Source organism: Syngnathus typhle, linkage group LG2 (assembly GCF_033458585.1).
Source record: "Syngnathus typhle isolate RoL2023-S1 ecotype Sweden linkage group LG2, RoL_Styp_1.0, whole genome shotgun sequence".
Taxonomy (NCBI): domain Eukaryota; kingdom Metazoa; phylum Chordata; class Actinopteri; order Syngnathiformes; family Syngnathidae; genus Syngnathus; species Syngnathus typhle.
The window spans coordinates 5517422-5540151 of record NC_083739.1 but is presented as its reverse complement, the minus strand read 5'-3'; the positions used below and the strand labels follow the sequence as shown (position 1 = coordinate 5540151).

At 43.9% G+C, this 22730-nt stretch overlaps 2 protein-coding genes across 2 annotated transcripts; both read right to left on the bottom strand.

Annotated features, from left to right (window-relative positions):
• Nucleotides 1-346: 346 nt before the first annotated feature.
• LOC133150029 (aryl hydrocarbon receptor-like) lies at nucleotides 347-8919 on the bottom strand. Its single transcript, XM_061272307.1, has 12 exons — nucleotides 8779-8919; nucleotides 7532-8099; nucleotides 6849-7036; nucleotides 5215-5318; nucleotides 4970-5059; nucleotides 4688-4808; nucleotides 4470-4600; nucleotides 3635-3834; nucleotides 3450-3559; nucleotides 3226-3367; nucleotides 2091-3156; nucleotides 347-1577 (listed from the first exon to the last, which is right to left on the bottom strand). Exons 2-12 carry the CDS (start codon nucleotides 7570-7572, stop codon nucleotides 1428-1430), a joined length of 2343 nt encoding a protein of 780 aa, XP_061128291.1. The 5' UTR covers nucleotides 7573-8099; nucleotides 8779-8919; the 3' UTR covers nucleotides 347-1427.
• On the bottom strand, nucleotides 8357-21117 carry LOC133150027 (aryl hydrocarbon receptor-like). The gene is made up of 11 exons (XM_061272304.1): nucleotides 20820-21117; nucleotides 17904-18091; nucleotides 12322-12458; nucleotides 12157-12246; nucleotides 11910-12036; nucleotides 11701-11840; nucleotides 11430-11632; nucleotides 11253-11362; nucleotides 11052-11193; nucleotides 9134-10664; nucleotides 8357-9056 (listed from the first exon to the last, which is right to left on the bottom strand). Exons 1-11 carry the CDS (start codon nucleotides 20876-20878, stop codon nucleotides 8958-8960), a joined length of 2826 nt encoding a protein of 941 aa, XP_061128288.1. The 5' UTR covers nucleotides 20879-21117; the 3' UTR covers nucleotides 8357-8957.
• Nucleotides 21118-22730: the final 1613 nt, after the last annotated feature.

Sequence of the window (22730 nt, the reverse complement as noted above, 5' to 3'; positions counted from 1 at the left end):
CAGAACGTTGCCCCAGCTGCTGTCATGCTCCTGAAAGTTGTCTCTTAGAATTTAGCGCGGGGAAATGAAACCGTGGCAAAATTCCGATGCCTCTGCTTTGCCTACGTTTGTTTGTTTGTTTGTTTTGGGGATAGTTGTGAATTCACACTGGTGCTGGTGTAAAAAGTTAGCGCTAGGGGGTTGGTGGTGTTACTCGCTGGTGCTAAAAGCATCCAAAGGTTGTCTGTGGCGTGCAGCACTTGAGAAGTCAAGCGGAAATGTGATCACGGAGGAGGTGTTGAACCTCGGGTCGGACCGATTTTTTGGGATGGGCCCAGGAGCAAGTTCAAAGATGACAGCGGAGGCGTTTGGTTGTGATGGCACCCAGCTTTTTATTTGCACGCAACTGAAAGACGATACGGAGTAGTTAGCGTCCATCTACGGAGACAAAAGTAACGTGCAGGTGATAGGTGGTGATCTTTTAAACAGTAACTTTCCAAAGTCGCTCATCTGGACTCTGGTACTTGCTTGTTACTAGTGATGGGAAATGAAGCAGTTGTAATTTTTTCCACTCCTCTGGAAGGCACTCATTGGGTTAAAAGTATACTGACTAGGCATTTCTAGAAAACGAGCAACAGTGCCATCTAGAGGAGTAAATAAAATACAACTGGTTCATGAAGCAAATTTGAAGCTTCATTTCCCCATCATTATTTGTTACCACGGTAAAAAAGCAAACTTGCAGTTTTTTCTATCACACGACTTGAGTGATTTTAACAAGTGTTTGTAAAACATACATTTACATGCAGAGCATTTTTCTTTTTTTTTTAAAGCCTTTGAGAAGTGATTGTCTGGTTTCACACAATAGCACGTCACGACTGGTTTCGGATATATATAAAAAAAAGAATGTCAATTTACAGAAAACGAGAACAATTGATATAAATGCATTTTGTGACATTCAACACGGAGCCGCTGCTGACGTGTTTCACATTTGCTTTGGAATTTGTGCTAAATGCTAAAGTTGCTGATTCACTGTGTGGTCATTTCAACGTGGATGATGGAAAAAGAAAAACATGAGTGGAAAAGACGTGAACATGAACTTTTACTGTAGTTCATAAAAATGTAAGCAAAAACAAAAGTGTAGCATTAACATTTGGGTTTCCGTGACCTTTGTGGTTGGCTAGCTCAAACAGAAAATGGAAAGTTGAGTGATGAGATCCATCAAGTGGAGTTTGTTGAGGACTGCGAGCGCCATGTCTCTTTGTCTCTCCGGGTCTCGCCATATGCACCAAGTGTGAATCGGCAACAACGAGGCAGTAACGTCTCGTTTGGGAAACTCAAATGCTTCTTCTTGTGACATAACCGAGACGCTCGGATTACGCCGGGAGTGAGTTGGGGGCAGCAATATGCTTCTTCTTTTTTTTTTTTTTGATTTGGTTGGTACCTTCTTGTCAGAGGATAAATTCCGACTTCTGAGTGTCTGGGAGTCCATCGGGGCAGGAGATTGGGACGTTGGCTGCCACTTCTCTGTTCCCGTTGGACACGAGACAAGTGCGGATGAAGGTGGTGTTGGCCACGTTGAGGAGGCAAGCGTTCTCCAGCTGAAAATCACACACAATTGGTCACTATCACATGACAATGATGGATGGATGGATGGATGGATGGATGGATGGATTTTTCTCCTTTCACTTCATCCATTTCGGTCACATTGCGTGGCAGCTCTGCAAAACTAAAAAAAGTCCACGTCTATCCTTTCGGATGGTGCGATCACAGATCTCACAATTGTCAAAAAAGTGTGTACGTGAGATGGACGGCAGCAGAACAGGAGCCTTTTCGTGTTGACATAGCATGTCTGCTCACATCAGCACAGTTTACACTGAGCTTCATGCCTGAAGCTTCTACTGAGTGAAGCGCTGACTTTCCATGACAGCTCGAGAGCTCAAGTAGCTTCACTACTTCAAATGTTCTGTAAGGGCAACGCGTCAGACCTCGTCAAATGTCTCCGACTGAGCCACGGGGAACGCACCGACTGAATTTTCAGTTCGGGGTAGAAATGCATCGAGAAAAGCTTCGCTATATAGTTTGGCTTAAAATAACATTTGTCTGAGTCTTACCTCGTCGTGGTCTCCCTGTGTGGTGTCGAACAGACTGTAGGCCTGGACCGAAGGCTGCGTCAGAGCCAAAAACTGCTCCAGCTCCACAGGTGCACTCTGTGGAGGACACTGAGCTGGACTCTGCTGCTTGTACGACTGCGGAACCTGCGCTGGGCGTGGCTGCGCAGTGTCCGTCATATGTCCGTAGTGACAAACATTCGGTGTCGACTGCGGCACGTTTGAGACAACAGGGTCCGGCAGCACGTCGGGAAGAAAAGCCGTCTGTCTGCCTGGCCGAAGGGTTCCGGACAGGATCTGGGGGTCGGGAGACCAAGTCAGGTTGTTCCCCTGTTGCCAATGGTGACTTGAGATCATGTCGTTGACAAGACTAGGGTGAGGAGCGTGGTTGTCACGGCGACGGGCTTCCTCATTTGTCCAGCAGCTCTCGCCTGACAGCACGCTGGCGTGGACACTTCCGGATGCAAAGCCAACAATGTTGTCGTGTTCTTCTCGATTCCACGCCGTTTCCGGCGACTCGTGAACGTAAGACGTGATGTCATTGTTGGTGAGCTCACGGAGTGCAGAGTCATCCATCTGGACCTGGATCATCTTCTCATCCAAGAGCAACAGTTCCAGAGCTTCAGCATTCAAGCCCAGGTTCTCCAAAGCACTGAGGAGTTCACTGTTGGAGCAACTTTCGTCCGCATCCAGAGAAAGAGAGTCCAAGGTGGCTAGAAGCGGAGCACACACGGACACGTCGCTGCTACATCTCGCCGTCATCTGCCAGCTGTCAACAAATCCCTCCGTCTCCCCTTGCTGGTTGCCGAGAGGACTGCGAGGCTCTGAATCTGCTTGGCAGACGTAAACTGACTGATCTTGGCTCATCAGCGCTTCCAGTAAGGACTTTGGATGCGTGTTCTCTGAGATCTTCTCTATTTTCCCCTTCTTGCATTTGCCTTTGCCCTTGAGCGTTTCCGGAAAGTCCCGAAGCGGGTTACCCGTTTGATAGAGCATCGCCTCGCCGGTGGCGAAGGTGAAAGGGACTTGCATGGAGCGTTTCTTCAGGTGTTCTCCTCCTTCCTCGTCTCTGTTGAAAGAGGAAACAATGATCAAAGATCTGGGCGAGCGTAACCTCCAGTTGACGTCCGCCACGTACACCAGCGGCCTCTGCGTGGCGATAATGTAGTCCGGTTTGCCGTTTTTGTAGACGAGGCGGGCGTTGGCTTGGACCCATTTCCATCGGTTGTCCTTGGTGAGCAAGCGGAAGACGGTGAGGCCGCTCTCGCCGGTCTTTATCACTACAATCAAATAAAACAAAAAGGATGGCAGAGCGGCATTTGAATGAAATCGAAAATCTCTGGGGAACAACTTTTAACTTACTTCTGACGTGATTCTCCGCGCAGTACAGCATGTCGGCAGCGTGGATGAACTGGTATCCCGAACCCCGGACACGCAGCTCGGCCTCGGTGTAACCCAGCACGATTTTACCCCTAAAAAACACAAACGTAACACGCTCGGCGTACGCTGACGTGAAAGCGGAACAGATTAGCACGAAAAGTGCTTACTTTGCATCGCAGGCCATGGGCGTGAAGTCAAGTTTGTGCTTGGTTCTGAAGATCATGTTCTTTGTTCTGATCTCCAAGATAGCTGGTGACTGTAGTGGAGTGGCGATGGCAAACAAGGCCAACTGAAGCGGGCCACTTTCCCCACTTTGAGATCCACTTTGACCGTGGAGGAATTTCAAGCGACCCTGAATGCTCAAGGCCTGAAAGAGGGCGAGACAACTTCTTTAATCCCTCGTCTTCTTTCCCCGCTGTTTGGCGTCATTTTTTTGACTCATCTAACTGGGAAGTGCTTTCTCACTACGTTCTGTCAATGAAGATAGAGTCAGAGAAAGAGCGTGGCTAGCAAGCTAGCTGTGCCAGCTAAATTAGCTAACCAGGTTTAGGTATTTGCTAGTGTTGTTTAAAAATGAAAATTTATCTTATATTTCAGGGGTTTTCAGCTGGTTTTGTCCAAGGGACCACCATTATAACCGAGAAGCAACTCGGGGACCACAATATTATTTTAATTTGCACCAAAGGAGGATAAACCTACACAGGATATTTATTTGTTTCTGTATTTTAATTTTGGGAATCTCATTTGGATGGGTAAACGATTCACAAAATTAGCTGGAAAATAAATTAAGTCTCAATAATGATTCTATTTTATGCTTTAAAATGTTCCAATTATTTTCCATTTCCGATTTCACTGAACACTTGCAATACTGCCATAGACCACTAGAGGGTCGCGGACCACCGGTTGACAATCGCTGGTATATTTGTTGATGCAAACAGTATTAAAAGTCTCTAAAAGCAAGTATTAATGTATTCAATGCAGCATTTCTTCATTTGATCTCACCAAGAAGCCCGAAGAATTGTCCAGTAGGCAGCGGAAGCGGCAAACAAAGTTTCTCTCCAAGAAGGAGGAGTTTTCTGGAGGAAGCTCATCCGGGTTGTACCTCAGCAGGTAGGGGGAAGCTGGCTCGCCGTCTACTTGTGCACCACATCGATTGTCCTCATACCATTAGAATGTGAAATCAAAGAGATCATTGTAAAATCAAAGTCAAGGTGCCAGACCTGCTGCAGTGTCCAAGTGGGATCCAACGGGTGGGTTGAGGGCCCAGTGCAGGTTCCTCTTGAACTCTTGCTGGTCTTCGGCGTGAATCAGCTCCAACACGCTGTGATGCATCACGTCCGTCTGACGGGAAAAACACGGCAAACGAGGACTTAGAATTCTGAACGTACGTGCCTACCAAAATGTTAACGTATAGGTTATATCTTTGATGATCGTAAGTGTGTGTTCAAGGTCTGTGCTGCTTTTTGCCAGGTGTTTTTCACGTTTCCTTGCTGATCGTGTACCTGATGGAAGCCGAGGTAATCCCGAATGGTGTGAGAGCAATAAAAAATGATTCCCTCCGCTGTGATCACCAAAACAAATCCAGGCAGAGCCTGCAGAGACAACAACACTCGAGATGATTAAAGATGGTGTCGTTTCGTCTCACCTGGTAGACTGGAGATATTAGATAAGCAACACAAAGCACACACACAAAAAAGAAACCAAAACTTGTAAATCAAGGTGCGACTGTTTGTTGAAATACATTTACCTGAAGCAGAAGCTCCCCTTCTGGCTCGGTCTGTTCCGGCACCCGGCCGTCGAGGTGCTCAGTACTTTTGCTCGTGCCATTGGAGAGATGTTTTTTCAACGCCACTTGAGAGTAGCAAACAGAAAAGGAGGGTTGAGGACCAATTGATCATTTGGATCAGCAGATTGTGAGGTTGCAATCGGATTGAGTCCAGGGAAATGGATAGACAGACAACTAGCTAAACGGGTAGCTAAACGGGTAGCTAGACGGGTAGCTAAACGGGTAGCTAGACGGGTAGCTAGACGGTTCGCTAGACAGCTAGCTTGACAGCTAGCAAGCTGTCAGACAGACAGACAGACAGACAGGCAGACAGACAGATAGACAGATAGACAGATAGACAGATAGACAGATAGACAGATAGACAGATAGATAGATAGATAGATAGATAGATAGATAGATAGATAGATAGATAGATAGATAGATAGATAGATAGATAGATAGATAGATAGATAGATAGATAGATAGATAGATAGATAGATAGATAGATAGATAGATAGATAGATAGATAGATAGATAGATAGATAGATAGATAGATAGATAGATAGATAGATAGATAGATAGATAGATAGATAGATAGATAGATAGGGGCGAGCCGACCGGTTAGCTTTGCGCTACTTTCTTGGCATTTTCTAGCTCCCTTTTATTTGAATTTGGATAATATGCGACGACAGTGGGGAGTGAGTGGGTGTTAGATCCCCCGCGGGTGTGTCGTCCCCCTCTACAGAGAAGCAAGCAGAAGCTGAGGGGTGACAGAACCATTTGGGTCTTTATCAGAGGTGTCAAATGTTTTTGCTGCCCCCTCCATTTTTGCTATTTTTAGATAACCTTTTGCAGTTCACCAAATGATATTTTAATTAAATGTCCCGGGCGTCTAAAAAAGGGTGGGCCGGGCTGAGATTGGAAACACCTGATATGTGCAGACCAGTTCAGCCGCCATAACAAAAGAGTGTAAGCTACCCGAGTCAAAAGTTGAAAAATGGGTCTTTGAGCCCCCCGCCCTTTTGCACAAAGTCTGTAAAGTGGTGTGAGTGGATTATCTTGCTGTGTTTGTACTCCCCAAAGCTTTCATCTCCTCCTCCTACCTCCTCAGACCTACATTACTGTGTGTCTGCAACTTTAGGGAGGGAGAGAGAGGGAGGTCATCGAATGGCCACAGGCTGACCTACAATCCATTAAAGAGCGCATTCAGACACCGCCATGAGCTCAGGGTTATCCATGGGTGACGAGTCGACACACTCGATGTGGAGGAAGCCAGAAATAAGGACCCGTCCAATCGGGTTAGCCGATTCATCGACGTCATTAATCTCGGGGTATTGATAATCTTGTCTGTCAATCTTATCTTCCACTAGAGAGGTCTGAAAAACGCTTTTGTTTTTTATTTGAGAGAATGACTTTAAAATCGTTTGTATTGTTTCACAGTTATTGTTCGATGCTTGAAGATTAAAAAAAAGATTGAAACGTGCAGTTTGATGCTGCATGTCAAGGCAGGCTTTTTAAGGATCGGTGATCGGTCAGAAAAATTGAACCCCTAGTTTAAACGCTTTCCGATCAACTCAAAATCCTTGTAGACTTGAAAGTTATTTGATAATTCATACCTGAAAAGAATCTCTTGGCCCGAATGTAGCTGACACACAGCCTCAGGATGGACAGTTTGTCCAGGCTGGAGATGACATCCTCAGGGAAGGGCAGCAAGCCGGCCAGTCGGTCCAGCTCCAAGTTCAGACGGTCCCGATGCCGCTTAGATGGGTTGGACTTGTCCCCGTCGGTCGGGGTAACTTTGGTTCTGGTTGTGAGTGGGAGGACATCAAGAACGTGACTGAGACGGATCCTGATACATTGTGTGAATACAGTGAAATTCTTTACTACTATTCCGACTTTTCTCATCTGATACAAAGCATTTAAAAGATCTGCAAAATTTGGTAGGCACTCGGTGCAAGAATTCAAAAGTTCTTCAGCATTCGGAATGCTGCATTCCCATTCCAAATTCAAACTGTTTGTATCTCTTATTTATTCTTATTTAACTGCAACTGCAAATTATATGTAAATCAACTTTACCTCAAGTTAAAGCTGTGTCCAGGTAATTATACTGAGTCAAACTATCAGCGCCAGTGGAACAATTTGCAGAAGTTAAAACATCGTAATCAACATGTGTATCCACTTTTTGTAGCATTTTATCTCATTATATTTCGAATGTAAAAAACACCTGCCTTGACCAATCAAAAAAATGTAATGATGCACAGCCTTTTTTTTTTTTTTTTGCCCAAATGACACACATTACCCCTTCTGAAGCGGTTTTCTTCTCTTGCGTCCAGCGTACATGTTGGCTCCAAGTTAGTCCCAATCGAGCGGCTCATCCACCAAGCGGAATTCTAGCCAGCCGGAGGTGCAAAATTGTCCCAACATCCGAAAGCGGTTCCGCTGAAAGGACTACAAGCACACGATCGATGTTAAGAAGCAAACGACAACCGATGTCATTTGACAATGTTCCTCGTGTCTCAGGTAGACTTCCGTATCACAATGTTGTATGAAATAGCTAAATCGTCGTTTGTGGTCTTCTTCTCCCCTTTCCACCGCCGCCCACCTCCTTATCCAAAATCCCGAGACGGTGGTTGTGGTGGACTCAGTTGACACGGCGGGGAGGGAGGGAGGGGTGAGTAGGGTGGGAGGGGGCGAGTAGGGGAGCAATCCCCTCACCACCTCATCCTGTCTCCCCCTTCTCATCTTCTCACCATCATTCTCTCACCACATCATCCTGTCCAACCTCCATCCCCTATACCACCTCATCCCGGCATCATCCCAGCATCATCCCAGCATCTCCTTCCTTTCAGTGGCTTTCGGAAGAGGAGCTGAAAATAAAACACAATCGGGTGCTTTCACAACAGTGGCTTCTCGCCGGGAGGTAAAGTCGACAAATAGATCGAGAAGAAACCACTTCGTGCCACAAAGTCAACTTTTGCACGTTGTTATACTGACACCAAGTGGACGCTATTGAGCACTGCCATCCCTAAAACAAGCGTTACCAATTCCCGATCAAATTCACAATTAGTTGCTTTACTAAATTTATTACCTACGTAAAAACTTAACAAAAAGAAATGAACGAAAACAAATTTAAGCTGCTTTTCTCAGCGTCACTGTGCCATCAAAGCAATATTTATTGTGGCCACCGTGAACAGAAGATACATTTTTCATTCATTCATTTCATTGACAAAAAAAGATACACATACCGACATAGATATGTGTTGCTGTACACGATTTGCGACAGTACGTATTTAAAAACTGAACACGCAAAACAAACACACACCACTAAAGGCGTGATCTAACAGATGTCACCAATAGGTGGCAGTATAAAGTTAAGCATCCTGCGGTTCTGTGTGATTCAAGGAGGTCGAGTGAGTGATACAGAAGACCACAAAGTTCAAGTGAATGTTGTTTTTTAAACATTTGAAATTTCGAGATTCTAATTTAAAAAAAAAAAAAAAAAAAATATTTTTTTATAAACAGGTTCATTCATAATGTGGTTTTTACCCAGTAAGGAGCCTCAAATTGAAACTTTTTGGGAGCACCTTAGTGCTAAACTTCCACTCTTTGGTGATGATCCATGTTTCAAAAGACAAATTAAACTCCAGCTGATCTTTCTTGGCTTATTTCGTTATCCGGAGCTATTTGTCTTTCTCTTAAGCACATTTCCCGTCATCGGTTGTCTTTCAGTTGATGTTCCCGTTTGCTCTGTGAGGAGCAGAAGTTCCCGTTGCGCAATGAGGAAATGCCATGCCGCCATTTGCGATAACCGAGTGGCTGATGAGCTGTGAAAGAAAAGTAATTGGAAGCTCAATTGCAAATCAAAACAGTCAAGCTGGTTTTCAGCGATGTTTTTGTTTACCTGGTTGCCGAGGTTGAAGCTTGGCTGGAGCTGCATCGGCAGGTTGCCCGGGTTCACACTATTTGGAGCCATTTGGTGGGAAAGCGGCGCCATATCTAAGTTGAACAAAGACTCGTTGCCGCCGTCCTGGTTAAAGCAGGAGGGACCGGAAATGTGACCGCTGCTGTGTTTCAATCTTTGCGGAATCTGTCTTACGTTGGGAGGCACAAAAGGGGGGTTGATTCTGAATACGCTTGATGTCGTGACAGGCGGCCCCATGATGCCTTGCTCGACGGGAAATGAAGTCATTGAACTGTACGCAACGGCCGGATTAGGCGGAAAATCTGCCAATCGGCTGATGCCCGTCGGTCTGTTTGAAATGAGCTGCGGCCGCGGTGGCTGCTCGAGCTGCCAAGACTGTCTCAGGTTCTGCGGGTCTTGACCGGGAAGCACGAAGCGGCTCTCCATGCAACTGGACGCCGCCGGATCTGCCGCGATCACCGAGCCATTGGGAACATTTTGGGTATTGACGTGGTTTGAGTTCCTCTGACCATACTGTAAACTAAATCCAGGCTGTCTTTGTGTACGGTGCTCCGTTGACAGGTGGCCGTTTGGTTGAACCATTTGATTGGAATAAATCTGACATGATTGCTTATGCCAGAAAACTCCTTGGTTATTGTCCATGAAACTCACCTGAACACTGCTCAGTTTTTGTGTCTCGGCACAGGAGTCCCCAAAACGGGGGTCAAAGATGGGCTCTGCCACTGGAAGGTTTAAACCAGAAGAATTCATCTGAGGAAGATCTATTAGGGTCCGTTCCACCATCCCCACAGGTGGTTCCTCAGACATCTGCCCACTGCTGGCTAATAACTGGTCCAGAGGGTCTTGAGCCCAGCTCAAGTTTTGTACCGACCCTTGACAAGCAGAAGCCTGGCTCTGGAAGTTCAAAGTTGGCACGCGGGTATCCAGCCGCTCAGGCAACTTTAGCGCAGCCTCTTTTTGAAGCTGCTCCTCCACGTACAACAGGACGTCGTCCACGATAACGTCGTTCAAGTCGTCGGCCAGGTCGCAGCTGTTGTTTCTTACCTTCAGAAGAGTTCTTTCCCAGCTCTTGAGCTCATCGGCGCTCACATCCACTGTCTCTGCGAGGTTGCCGTCCCCCAGGATCTGCTGCAGAGTCTCCATCATGTCCTGGATGGCGTCCTCAGACTTGATCATGCTCTCGACAGCAGCTTTGGGCGACGGGTGCTGCCAGAAATCTCCGCGAACGCCGATTGTGGCGTGCGTGTCCTTAAAGGCGTCGTCGTTAAGCGTGTTGAGCGTGCTGGCGCTTTTGTGCTGGCAGTAGACAGTTTGACCCTGGTTCACAATGCAGCTCTGAAGCGAGTTGGGTCTGACCGAGTACTCATCGAGCTTCCTCTGCTTTGCGGGCGAGCAGGTGTCGGGCATGTCGACGGTCGGTGCCCTGTCGTACAACAGCGCCTCTCCGGTGGTGAGGCTAAACGACTGCTGCAGCCGATGTAGACGAACGTGTTCCTCTCCTTCTTCATTTCTGCAACCCAGAAAAGGATCAATCCAGATCAAGAACTTGTTTAGAACAAACAACAGTGACAAAAACAGGACTAACAGGCACCAAAATCTCTCATCAGGCTTGGTGCTAATTACTTGTTAGCATATTTACCATCAGACGCTGTGGTAATTACTTGTAACTGTATTTAATGATCCGGAAAGACGGTAAATGACAAAAGACGCGTCTTGTAAGGAATCCGTCAACACGCCCAAAATCATTAGGTCCCGTAACGAGACGCTTGCCAATCACCCCGGTGTCATAAAATTTTTTTATCTTGTCCTGTCCAAAGACAAGTTGGCTCGACAAAGGCTACACCCTCCTCCACCCAGGATGGACTGATATAGAACTACGGCATCTCTCGTAACTTACGTCAAAACTCTCTGGCGGGCCACAATGAAATCTGGCTTCCCTTCTTTTAAGATCAACCTGGCGTTGGCCTGGACCCAGAGCCACGTTGCATTTTTAGTCAGCAGTCTGAAGACGGTAAAACCACTTTCTCCTGTTTTGATCACTACACAAACAAAGAGAATTCAGTTCAGGACATACCTACGTAAGAACAGTGTGACTCACTCCTGACGTGGTTGTCAGCGCAGTACATCATGTCCGCAGCGTGGATGAAGTTATAACCGGAACCCTTAATGCAGAGTTCTGCTTCGCTGTAACCCAGAAACACCTTCCCCCTGAGGAGGAAACGCAAAGTCCCATCACCGTCCGATCCGGTGGCAAATCACAACTACGGCAGTCTACCGGCTGTCAATGGCCATCGGTGTAAAGTCCAGCTTGTGCTTGGTCTGGAACATGACCGTCTTGGTGCGGATCTCCAAGATGGACGGCGGCTCCACGGGTATGGCAATGGCAAACAGAGCCAGCTGTGGGGCAACCCGCTCGCCAAGCTCCGACACCCGGTTCTGACCGTGAAGAAACTTCAGGCGTCCGCAGAAGTTGATTGCCTGGAGGCAAAAAAACAGAACCACGTCAGGACAAGCTCAAATCCAAGGTTGGACCCATTTCTGTCTACCACAAAGCCAGATGAGTTGTCAAGCAAACATCGGAACCGGCAGCAGAAATTCCTCTCCAGGAAAGAAGAGTTTTCTGGAGGTATGACTTGCGGGTTGTAGGTTCTCAGGTTGGTGCTGACTTCACTGCTGCTTTGGTCGTCTACGTGGAAATACGCGCAAAGCATGTCAACGTTTACACTCGTCTTTGGATGACGCAAGGATGACTTACCTCCGCCCTCTGCGAGGCCGTCCCGCTGGCTGGAATGCGGATTGAAAGCAAAGTGAAGCTGGCGTCTGAAAAGAGCTCGATCGTTGGTGTGGATCAACTCAAAGACGCTCTGGTGGATGACATCGGACTGCAACCGAGAGCCGTGATTTAAGCCACCGAATCTCAACGCACGGGAAGAAATTAATCCAAACGGTGACAGAGTGACTGTTGACTGAAGTCAGCTGGGATAAGGTCAGCTTGTTCTCACCTGGTGGAAGCCCAGGAAGTCCTGTATGGTGGGCGACGCATAGAAGACATAACCTTCGGTGGTCACCACTAACACAAAGCCATTCAATGCCTGTAGAAATAAAAAAAAACTCAAGTTGACAAAATAACTTGACATTCTTGGTTCAAAGATCAATCGGACACTGACCTGGAGGAGCAGGTCTCCTTCCGAGAAGCTGACTCCATCCAAGGAGGACACTTGGGAGGTCCCGGTGGAGGACAAGAGTGCATTGTGGACATCTGGACTTGTCATGCAGGAGCCATTCTGACTATTCCTGAGGGTAGCTGTTGAAGAAGAACTTAGCTTTTAGTTTTAGCAGGTGATTTTCGAAGGTTTAAAATTAGCTTTAGCTACAAAAATTAGCTTTAGCTAAACGAAATTAGCTTTTTAGCCTTGAAGAAGTTAGCGTTAGCCTTTTTTTTCCATATATGTGCCAATCTTCAATGTTTTGTGCAGTTTTAACTTGGTGTGAGAACTTAAGTGAAGTTACTGTGAATGTTCAACCCACGTTTAAAAAAAAAAAAAAAGACTAACATAGAATCACAGTGGAACTTTATTCTGGTTGTTTTTTAACAACGCGGTGTTCTCTGGGTCCGAAATATAAACCGGTTGAGTCATCCAGCCTTGAGTGTCTTGTGCAATAAGGAGAGTAGAAATGTGTCAGGTTTTAGCAGGGTGGAGCCGGCAAGTGTTTCCTGTTATCTTACAACATTGTCACTCAACAAGTCGCTCTCATCCGCCTCTCGAGTTTATCAAGCAGCGCTAATCACTGCCAGGAAACAAGACCGGGCACCTAAAAATATCCTCTTGCAGAGGAAGCAGGTGATTTTCAAAGGTCTAAAATTATTGACAGACAAGAAGAAACATGAGGCACTGTGTTGATTTTGAAATAAAAAAAACAAAAAACAGAAGAGAAGTTGACTCCTTGTAACTCTGATTCACATGCAACCACAACCACCACCATAATTATGACCACAACTATTTTGGTGACTGGAATGACCTAGCTGTGCACCTGAACTAGATCCTAAGCAGAGTTGGATGCTTTCATTTTGTAGCTCGTGTCAAGTAGAAAATGCTTGAATGCTAGTTTCAAGCCTGAAATATGAATCGTGTATGTACAGAAAATCAAACAAACACACACACAATACCGTTGGCTCTTGCTATTTGCCAACAATTTATGCTTTTTCTTCACTTTAAATTCCAACAGCTGAATTGTGCTATTGTTCCACCTTTGGGTTTGCGGGAGGAGCGCTATGTGCGGGGTTTTTATTTGGGTGTCTCTTTTTTTTTTGGGGGGGGGGGTGTGACTTGGAGATCAACATCACCATCACTACCTTTCACTTTTGGCAACGCTTGTTCTGTCTGATTCTCAACGGGCAGGTTTGGGCACGAAAGGTGAAAAGAGGAAATTCTTGTCAGGTCTGGAATCAAAGAGCTCGAAAGTTCTAACCACTTCAACAAGTCACTTGGAATCGTGTTTCTTGATGAACTATTTCACAAGTATTTATTCGGAAAAAAAAAGGACGAGTTGAGGAGTTAATGAGCAGTGTATGAAGAGCGAAGAAAAGTCGACGTCGAGTATTTTCACCGGAGGGCAACAAGATGCATTCTTAATAAGTTGAAAAGAAAGGGTCAGAAAATGAAAAAAAATAAAAATAAGCAAGGTTTAATTGTTTTAAAACAACTGATGGAAATGTGGTCAATTTGCACTGGTAGTTGTTTACGTCTTCTCTTCCCTAGACACACGCAAAGGCACGCACGCACGCACACAGATGATCTTGCACACAAGCACACATACAACAAAGCCTTGCGTGCGAACTTTCAACCTCCAGCATCCTGAGCGGAGAAAGGAGAGGGAGGAGGCTGGTTGAGGAAAAGACGGAAAAAAAGATGGAAAACATTTAGTAGTGCGCACGCATGCTTTTTAACCAGCTCCAATGACTGATCGCTCTGTCTTGAATTTGGAAAAAAAAAAAAACTAAAGATGAGTTCAGTGAATGTCTATATGAAACTGGTGAGGTTCAGTACCTCCAGCAACGTTAAGAACCACTGGCTTAGACGGAATAGACCCTCCCGAAGAAGAGACTGAAGGAAGAACTGCCCCCCATAAGCTCAAAATAAATACTGTGTCTAAAAATAATCGGGCACAGGAATGTAGCACATATGGTTACTAATGCCTTCAAGAGCTTCATCGGATTCTTATATGAGTCACAGCAAGAAACAAACATCAGTGTGTTATACTATTGACCCTGAACACGATAGGACACAAACTCCTTAGTCCTGACACTGGAATCTATGAGGTCATCACCAGTACGCCCAAAAAAGTTAAATTGATTTGAGATTGATCTATCATCCATAACATTACTACTGATGAGGTATTCCGTTGTTAAATAAACAATGTCAGTCATACGTATTGTCTTTGCTACACTGAGTCATGACAAAGGCAATAGTCATTGTTGTGTGTTTGTGTGAGTATGTGTGTGTGTGTGTTGACACGGTAGACATGCCTGAACCAGCTTCTCTTTCATCTGCCTGCTCCAAAAAATGTAAACAAGACATACACCACTGAGGAATCTCAGCAGGACACAAGGAAACCCATGTGACAGCGGCGCTCACGTGACTCCATGTGGTTTCAAGTGAACGCAACAAAGGCTTCATCGGAACGATACATAGGAACGACAGTGAGAAACGAAGCAAAATATGTGAATTATTGATTTTTTTATTAGTTGTGTGGTGACCTTGAAAAATAAATAAAATGAGTTATTATTATTATTATTATAGTGATGAGAAAGGCACCCATAAATAAAATGAATTATTATTATTAATTATTATTATTACTATTATTATTCAATATGTGAGGTAAAAGCAGCTGCAAAGGAAACGTAATCATTTTGAGAATATTTGTTTTTACATTTTCTTTTGCTCCGAGTTCTAAGCAATTAAGACGACAACTTTTTCCAAATCCTCGTGCTACACCTTCCTCTTCTTTAAATAGTTTCTGGCCAACCATAGGATGAAATTGGCCAATCTATTCACGGACACCTTTTTTTGACCAAAGCTACAACTGACTGTTTCTGTGAGACACCGTTAGTTTTCAAAGTGCGGGCTGTCCATTGTTTTTCTATTTCTTCCCCATGGAATCTGTAATAACCTCTGAGCGAGGCTGGAATGCAAACGGATCTGGTCAAGCCGACTCAGACCATTCTACGCGCACTACGTATGTGGCGCCGGGCTTTGAGTGAGCGCTGAGTCACTGGCGGTGAGCGAGCAGATGAGAGACGCGATCGTTTCATAGTTTGCCAGCTGAGCGAGAGCTGCGAAACATCTCGGCAGCGAGTGTCGCCCCTGGGCCAATGGGATGGATGCTCTCATGACAACACATCTGGCACCGATCAGCCGGGAGGAGACGGGTTCTAATGAAGCAGTCAGTTATAGGACAGAATCATCCTGTGTGTGCCGCATTTGTTTGTGATGAAATGATATTATTGTGTGCGCACATTGACTAAGACATATGTAGAATTACGTATGAAAAACAAACACAGGAAATCCTTCAAATACATTTATAAATAGAGCAATCAATGGGCTGTATCTGTTCAAGTATTTTGTAGCATATGTAGTGTGCAGTTATTCCTGCAAACTTTTTTTTGAGGCGGCTGTGCCTATGGCTCTAAAATCTTTGACGTCACATCATATGGATATTATTTGAGGAACAATCCTCAACTCCTAAACGAGCTGTACAAAAAAAAGAGCAGCAAATAAGGGGCATCAGATCATTATGGGACTCCAAAGTTTGGGGATATGTGCCATCCCTGTGTTTTTATGTATTTGGATTCCACCTGGGCACGACAAATCAGACAGTTTTGACAGTTCTGGGTCTCACCCGATCTGATTTTAATTAATTAATCTTAATTCATTTTATTTTAGTTTTTAATTTTAATTAAAACATTTCCATCTGGGCACGACAAATCACAGACAGTTCTGACAGTTCTGGGTCTCATGCGGTGTAATTTTAATTAATTAATTTTAATACATTTTATTATATTTTTATTTTAATTATTTTTTTTTCTTCTTCTAATTTTGGCTCTACAGCATCGGGCTCTTACTTTAAATCCTGAAGTAGATGTGCAGTGAAACACACACAACACACACACACGCACGCACACACACACACACACGCCACACACACACGCGGTTTCGAAGCTGCTTGGGCAGGTTTTAACACGAGAGTTCGGCTGCTTTGTTTAGACTGCAATCCTCCATGAAGCTCTGCAAATCTGATGCTCTCACGCTTGCATCCAGGAGACTGCCCGCAACTTCTGCTACACTATCCCAAGTCCAAACTTTCTTTTGAGCTTGACCGTGTCCGAGACAGAAGTTAAATCAGCCAGCAACTGAATGGCAAATTCAGTTTCTGTTCCCTCTTATTCCAGGTGACAGTTATACATGGCCTTTGTGTACTTCCAAAAAGTGGATCAGTAGTACAACGTGTTAGAGGTAAGCCTCTAATAAGTTATGTTTCAGTTTGACACAATTGCTACCCTTTCATTGCTGGCTTCCTGACTTCTAATTGTCTAAGGGTTAAGTAGGACCTCCAGCAGAATTCAGCTGGAGGGAGGCTGAGATCTGCTGAGAAACACATCTGGAAAGTCCATCCATTAGCGGAAGGCCTTGTGTTTGTTGACACGAGTAAAGTCTTAATGTTCAGTAAAAGACAAAGAACAGTGACTTCAAAAGAGTGCGTACTTCCTTAGGACCAGTTTTGGCCCATCTATTCTAAGACCACAAATAACTTCTGTCAACAGCCAGGCAACTCCTCCGCAATGGCTTCAGTCAACTTTTGAGGCATGTGGCAACTTCCCATCATATTATTTTTAACCATTATTTACGATACTTCCTTTAAAGACATTTTTGGGACAAGTGAAAGCGACATCGATTACGACTGCAGCCAACCACGTCAACTAGAAACCGCCAAACCGATGTTCTCGGATGGGACTTGATCCTTGGACATTTCCCATCAGACAGTACGGACAATTTGAAAGGATAGAGAGCAAGGCAAGGATCAGGCCAAAGAGAGTCGTGAAGTTTCCAATGCTGTTCCCTCTCATGGGACAGAAAAAGACCTGAATAAAGCGCCCACATCCAGCATTCTCTGTTAAAAGAGTACAAATGCATAATCAGTGATGAAGGCCCGTGACAGGACCACTGAATGACGCAACATCTTATTATATCATAAAAATATAATCTACAAAGAAACAGTAATGAATAGTTTTTAATAGAAAAAGCCAGAAAGTGGCATAATAACAGGCATCAATGCATTTCTGAAGCAGGTCCACATTGAAGGAGCCTTTGAGCTTCCCGATGGAGCTTTCTAGTGTGGTGGGTGTGTCAAGCCCCATGAATGCATAAAGCGTTGAGTTGTTCCAGCTAGCGAAAGGCAAATGGCTTCAAAGCTATTCCAACAACAACCTGGAATCTAACAGGCTTTGTCGAGGAGGAAGCGAGTGGAGGTCCGCTAGGGGCGGAGCTTGTTGGGAGAAGGGCCAAAGAATTTAAGATGAACTGAAGACACTGATTGAAGGACGAGGATTGACCATTGGGTGGTGAGGAAGTCCTCAGTGTTCACAAAGTTCTTACTTGAAACCTTACACCTTATTTGGTCAATTATATATAACCAAGTGGTACGAGATCAGCACAACTCTGCAGCTCTAAATTCTGCTGCCGAGACTCACCGTTCAAGAAGCTCTTAACCTTCAGGTAACCCACACCGAGCCGCAGCACCGACAATTTATCCAGACAAGCGCGGACTTCTTCAGTGAAGGGCAGCAGGCTGGTCAGTTTTTCCAGTTGGGTGTTCAGTCGGTCGCGATGCCGTTTGGACGGGTTTGATTTGGCGCCTTCGGGAGGTGGGAGTTTGGGTCTGCAAAATGAAAACCGTTTAGAAGAATGAGTAAGATGCATGTGAGGAGAATATGAGAAAATGCAAACAACCTGGGCTGCCTGATCGCAAGTCAAAGACAACATTATGAGAAGCGGGGCTGTTTTTATTTCGAGGCCATCAAGTTGCGCAAAAAGTACGGAAATGTCTAACCATAAGATGCGCATTCCAAAAATCAAATTAAGTTTGTCCATGTTGAGTCCTGAATAATTCAATCCATACATTTTTACAACAAATGACCATCTGCTTACAATAATCGTCCAGAAAACGCTGGATCTGAAATGAAGGGCGAGATAGCGATCGTCGCATTCCTGACGGCAGGACGAGAATAATAAGCGGCTAGCTTTTCTGCCTTTGGCGCTATCTGGCCCATCGGCCATATGAAGGGGAGTGTCTGTCACCGCAATATGGGATCGAGTGACACTCCTGCAACCACACAAAGGTGCTTTTGTCTGGGGCGGAACAGACAGAACAAGAGAAAGTCAACTGCATATTCAGAGCCCAGGTCTGACCCAGGTAAAAGCAAGTCGCTGTTGGACAACAACCAACAAAAAATGCTTCAAAATGTTTCCTTTGCATTTTACATGACAAATTGAGCCACGCTCAAAGCAAAAATAATGGAAAAGGCTGTGATAACTACGCTGGGCAAATATTTAAAATAAATAAACCCACAACAAGTATTTTAGAAAAATACGTCGGTTTTTTTTACGAATGTGAGTCTGCAGGAACTTCACACAAGTGCGAGGCAAACAATTAAACTTTATACAGAAAAGTCCAAATAAACCGTTAAGACAACACAACCAACCGAGCTCTTCACTATTATTATTAATAATTATTATAAAAGTATGATATTATTAATTTGATTCATTATAAAATTATATAAGTATTATAAAATTATTATATTATTAATTTGATTCATTATAAAATTATTTAAAATATATTATCAAATTATTCATTCATCAATTAATATTTAAATAATTATTTAATCAACTAATGGCTGATTATAGCCATTCTTAATATACACTTTGAGAAGCACAAACAAATTGTTACCAATATTCTGACATTGGCCACTGACCAGCTTGGCCAACGTTTTTCCCCTTTTTACAGGCCCGCCATCTTGTGCGTAAGGTGAAATAAAAAAAAACGGCTTATGACAATGAATCCGAGGGATCAACATAGGTGCAGGCGACTGAGGCCAGCAGCTACCAGAATGTAAAGTTTGCCCGCTAAGACTCACTACCTCCAATTGCTGACGTGACTCTGATGTCAGCACACATCAAACGCTGCGTGAATGCATTTTCATTTGCTTGTTTTTGCCGGTGACGTGGGACTATTAGTGTTGTTGACAGGGCTGTTTGTTTGCCCATTGTTCACTCATGCCGCACCCGGTTGATCGACCCTTTGTTTGCACTCTCTCTCTCTGTCTCTTTCTCTCACTCGAGTCAGTGGCGGAGTTAGACTTTCATCCTTGGGGGGGGGGGGGGGTGGCTATTCCAAGATAGTTTGTTTACATGAAGGTCATGTGGTTAGCATGCAATGGGAAGTGCTTTGGCTGCAAACAGATACATCTGCTTGAAGCTAAATCAGACTGTGTCCACCCTCTGAACATAACTTTATGATTGTGTCGGTATTGACACCCCTCGGAGCTTTTCAGATTCATTACCTCGGAAGTGACAAGAGTTCGGAATGTTGTTAGACGTGAATGTTGTCGCCGGCCGCTTTTTTGTCATCCTCTAACCCCGCTAGACTAGCAGGAAGCGAGATTGAAATGTTTTCTCTGAAAAATGGCAAAATATTGGTGTTTCCACAGTGTTAGCCTGTAACACTCATAGAAAGTGGACACGCACCCAAAATTCCCATAGAAATTAAAAGCTGGTTGCGCAATAGCGGACGTTCCTCCCTCTTTTCACGCAAATGAAGATCAGTACTTGGACTTGAGTGACCACATATTCAATAATCCCTCGTTTATCGCGGATAAAGTTCCAAGACCACCTGCGATATGTGAAAATCCCCGTAGTAGTGTCACCCTCTACTTTTTAACAGACATCATTTTTTTGTGTATCAATAAGTGTATATTAAACCATATACGTGCATATCTTACCATCAGAACATTAAATAATAGTTTCAAACATGTAAATACTATATTAATACGTAGTATAAATGACATACAGAAAATAATGTTAAATAATATGAATATAAAAATGATACGTGTGTGTGTGTGTGTGTGTGTGTGTGTGTGTGTGTGTGTGTGTGTGTGTGTGTGTGTGTGTGTGTGTGTGTGTGCGTGTGTGTGTGTGCGTGTGCGCGCATGTGTGTGTGTGTGTGTGGGTGTGGGTGTAGCTAAAGTATACATACTGTAAATATTGTTTTAGAACTCTTTTATTATTATAACAACTTTTTTTAAATAGCTTTTTTATAACAAGGTACAAGTGTACATACTGTAAATATGTTTTAGAACTCTCATTATTATTATTATAACAAATGTCTTATAACAAGGTACAATACTGTAAATATGTTTAGCCGCGATAATCGAACAGCGATGTAGCGAGGGATTACTGTACTTTTGCTACCTTTGGTGTGAATTAAATCATATAAATTCATTTTGCAACATTGCTGGAGGAATAATAGAAGAAGTAGAAGAGCGATAACAAAACAGCAGACGAGGTGAAGAGATTATGTATGAACACAAAAATGTCTGTTTTAAACTTACATTTTTTGAAGCGGCTTCTTTCGTTTCTTGGCAGCGTAAATGACGGAACTCGCCAACATAGTGAGATCCGAAGCCACAAACTCACAAACGTGCTTGAATCCCAATTCAGAAGAACACAATATCGGTCCGGACGCACCAAAAAAAATCACATCCCCGGAGAAAGCAACACGAGCATGTCTTTTAGGTTTCCAATGTAAATCGCTGCTTTTTGGTTAGAAGTCAACAGACTGCTACAGTCACAGCACGACTTGATAAACTCACAACGTCACCGCCCACTAAAGTTCCGCTCCAGGCGCTTTTGTTCAAGTGACGATGGCTTAAAACGCGCCTGCCTGTCTCCCGCACTGTTGGCGGTGGTGGAAATAATTCTAATTTTCATTCTTGCTGGGCTGACAAAAACATTTATTGCACTCAACAGTATTTAAAGTAGATTACACAGGCGCCTGAATAAAGGGACGTTGCTTAACCCAAACGACCACCTTAAATGTGACTTGTGGTTTAAATTTATGGAAATGTAATACTATCAAACACAAGACAGTTGTTTTTAAACGGATAAATTGGCCAGCTAATTTGTAAGTGACGTTAGAGTGTGTATGATTGTGAAATATGGAATGAATAAAAAAATTAAGACAGCCCCAGCTCTCACAAAAGAATTTGGTCATCGAGACTATTTGTAATTACTTCAGTTAGAAAAAATCGGGAAAGGTATTTATCTCATGGGTTTCCTTCCTTTAGTATTTTCAGTCTAACATGTTGATGTAGTGATACATTTTAGCCACAAGATGGTGCTGTTCACAAGTTAATTTTAATCACATGAAAATAAAATCTTCAAAATTACAAAATGATATCTCTTAAAGTTGGTGGCTATGGCACCTGATTAATTCTCATATATGTATTAACTTATTAATTGCAAAAAAAAGGGGGAGGAGATGCAAAAAATATTTTAGATGGAGTTGCACAAGTGTGCATATAATATTAAATAAGAAATTTAGAAAATCTTACATGATCTTCCAAATATGTACACCTTCTTGCTCTAGGCTTCCTCATTAATCTCAAAAAGCTCTTTGTGTTGGGGTTCTGCGTCAGAACAAATAAAGTCATTGTCATCATCATTATCGCCGTCGTCAGAATCATCTTCATCCAAGTTGCCCATCTCATCATCCTGGTTCTCCATCTCATGGGTGACATAAGAGCCCTTCTCTCTGGAGCGGAACCACAGCAACAGTGCTATCACGCAGATGAAGATTAGTGTGGCACCTATGACACCTACAAAAGGAAAAGTGCATGTCATACTTTTTAAGTTACATGCACAAAAGCAAAAATACCGCTGTCTACAAAAATAAAATATTTTGCTTTCACCTCCAATCAAGGCTCCGATGATACTGCCATCCACGTCAAGGTCTTTAAAAAAAATCAAAAAGAAAACACAAGTTGGAAAATATTCACATTCCTCATCTGACTCTCATCAAGTTCTTCTCATGAAAGAAGAAAGTGCTTTTTCCTGAGCAGTCAAAAATTGCATGGCAAACCAAGCACACTAAACCAAATATCACAAAACACAAATGTCACAAAAGGTCACTATGCACCGCTACGAGTACAGCCCAAGCTAAGATTGGAGGGCACGAGCTCCTGGTTGCTCTTATCTCCACGGCAACAGACGTTGCCCACGGGAGTTGCTCCTTCAGTGACTCTACTCTGATGTAATACTGATAAGACACACCCTAGTCCTCATTCAGCCTTATTCGTGATATCATTTTTTTTGTACATGTGACCTGATGGTAAATTTTGAATTTAGTGAAATCTAAAAACATACCAGGTGAGGAAAGGGTGGAGCAGAAGTGCAAGAGGAATGAAGGTTTTCATGTGGCAGTCACAAAAGCAAACATTTGTGGTTTCACAGAGCGGCCTATC

What these genes read in the sequence shown, in the direction of transcription:
- LOC133150027 (XM_061272304.1), bottom strand. Translation starts at nt 20,878, where the DNA reads ATGTTGGCGAGTTCCGTCATTTACGCTGCCAAGAAACGAAAGAAGCCG. An exon ending in CGCTGACAACCACGTCAGGA is followed by an intron (nt 11,194 to 11,252) that starts GTGAGTCACACT and finishes TTGTTTGTGTAG; the next exon opens with TGATCAAAACAGGAGAAAGT. An exon ending in GCCCGCCAGAGAGTTTTGAC is followed by an intron (nt 10,665 to 11,051) that starts GTAAGTTACGAG and finishes TCTGGGTTGCAG; the next exon opens with AAATGAAGAAGGAGAGGAAC.
- LOC133150029 (XM_061272307.1), bottom strand. Translation starts at nt 7,572, where the DNA reads ATGTACGCTGGACGCAAGAGAAGAAAACCGCTTCAGAAGGG. An exon ending in CGCGGAGAATCACGTCAGAA is followed by an intron (nt 3,368 to 3,449) that starts GTAAGTTAAAAG and finishes ATTTGATTGTAG; the next exon opens with TGATAAAGACCGGCGAGAGC. An exon ending in CACAGGGAGACCACGACGAG is followed by an intron (nt 1,578 to 2,090) that starts GTAAGACTCAGA and finishes TGTGATTTTCAG; the next exon opens with CTGGAGAACGCTTGCCTCCT.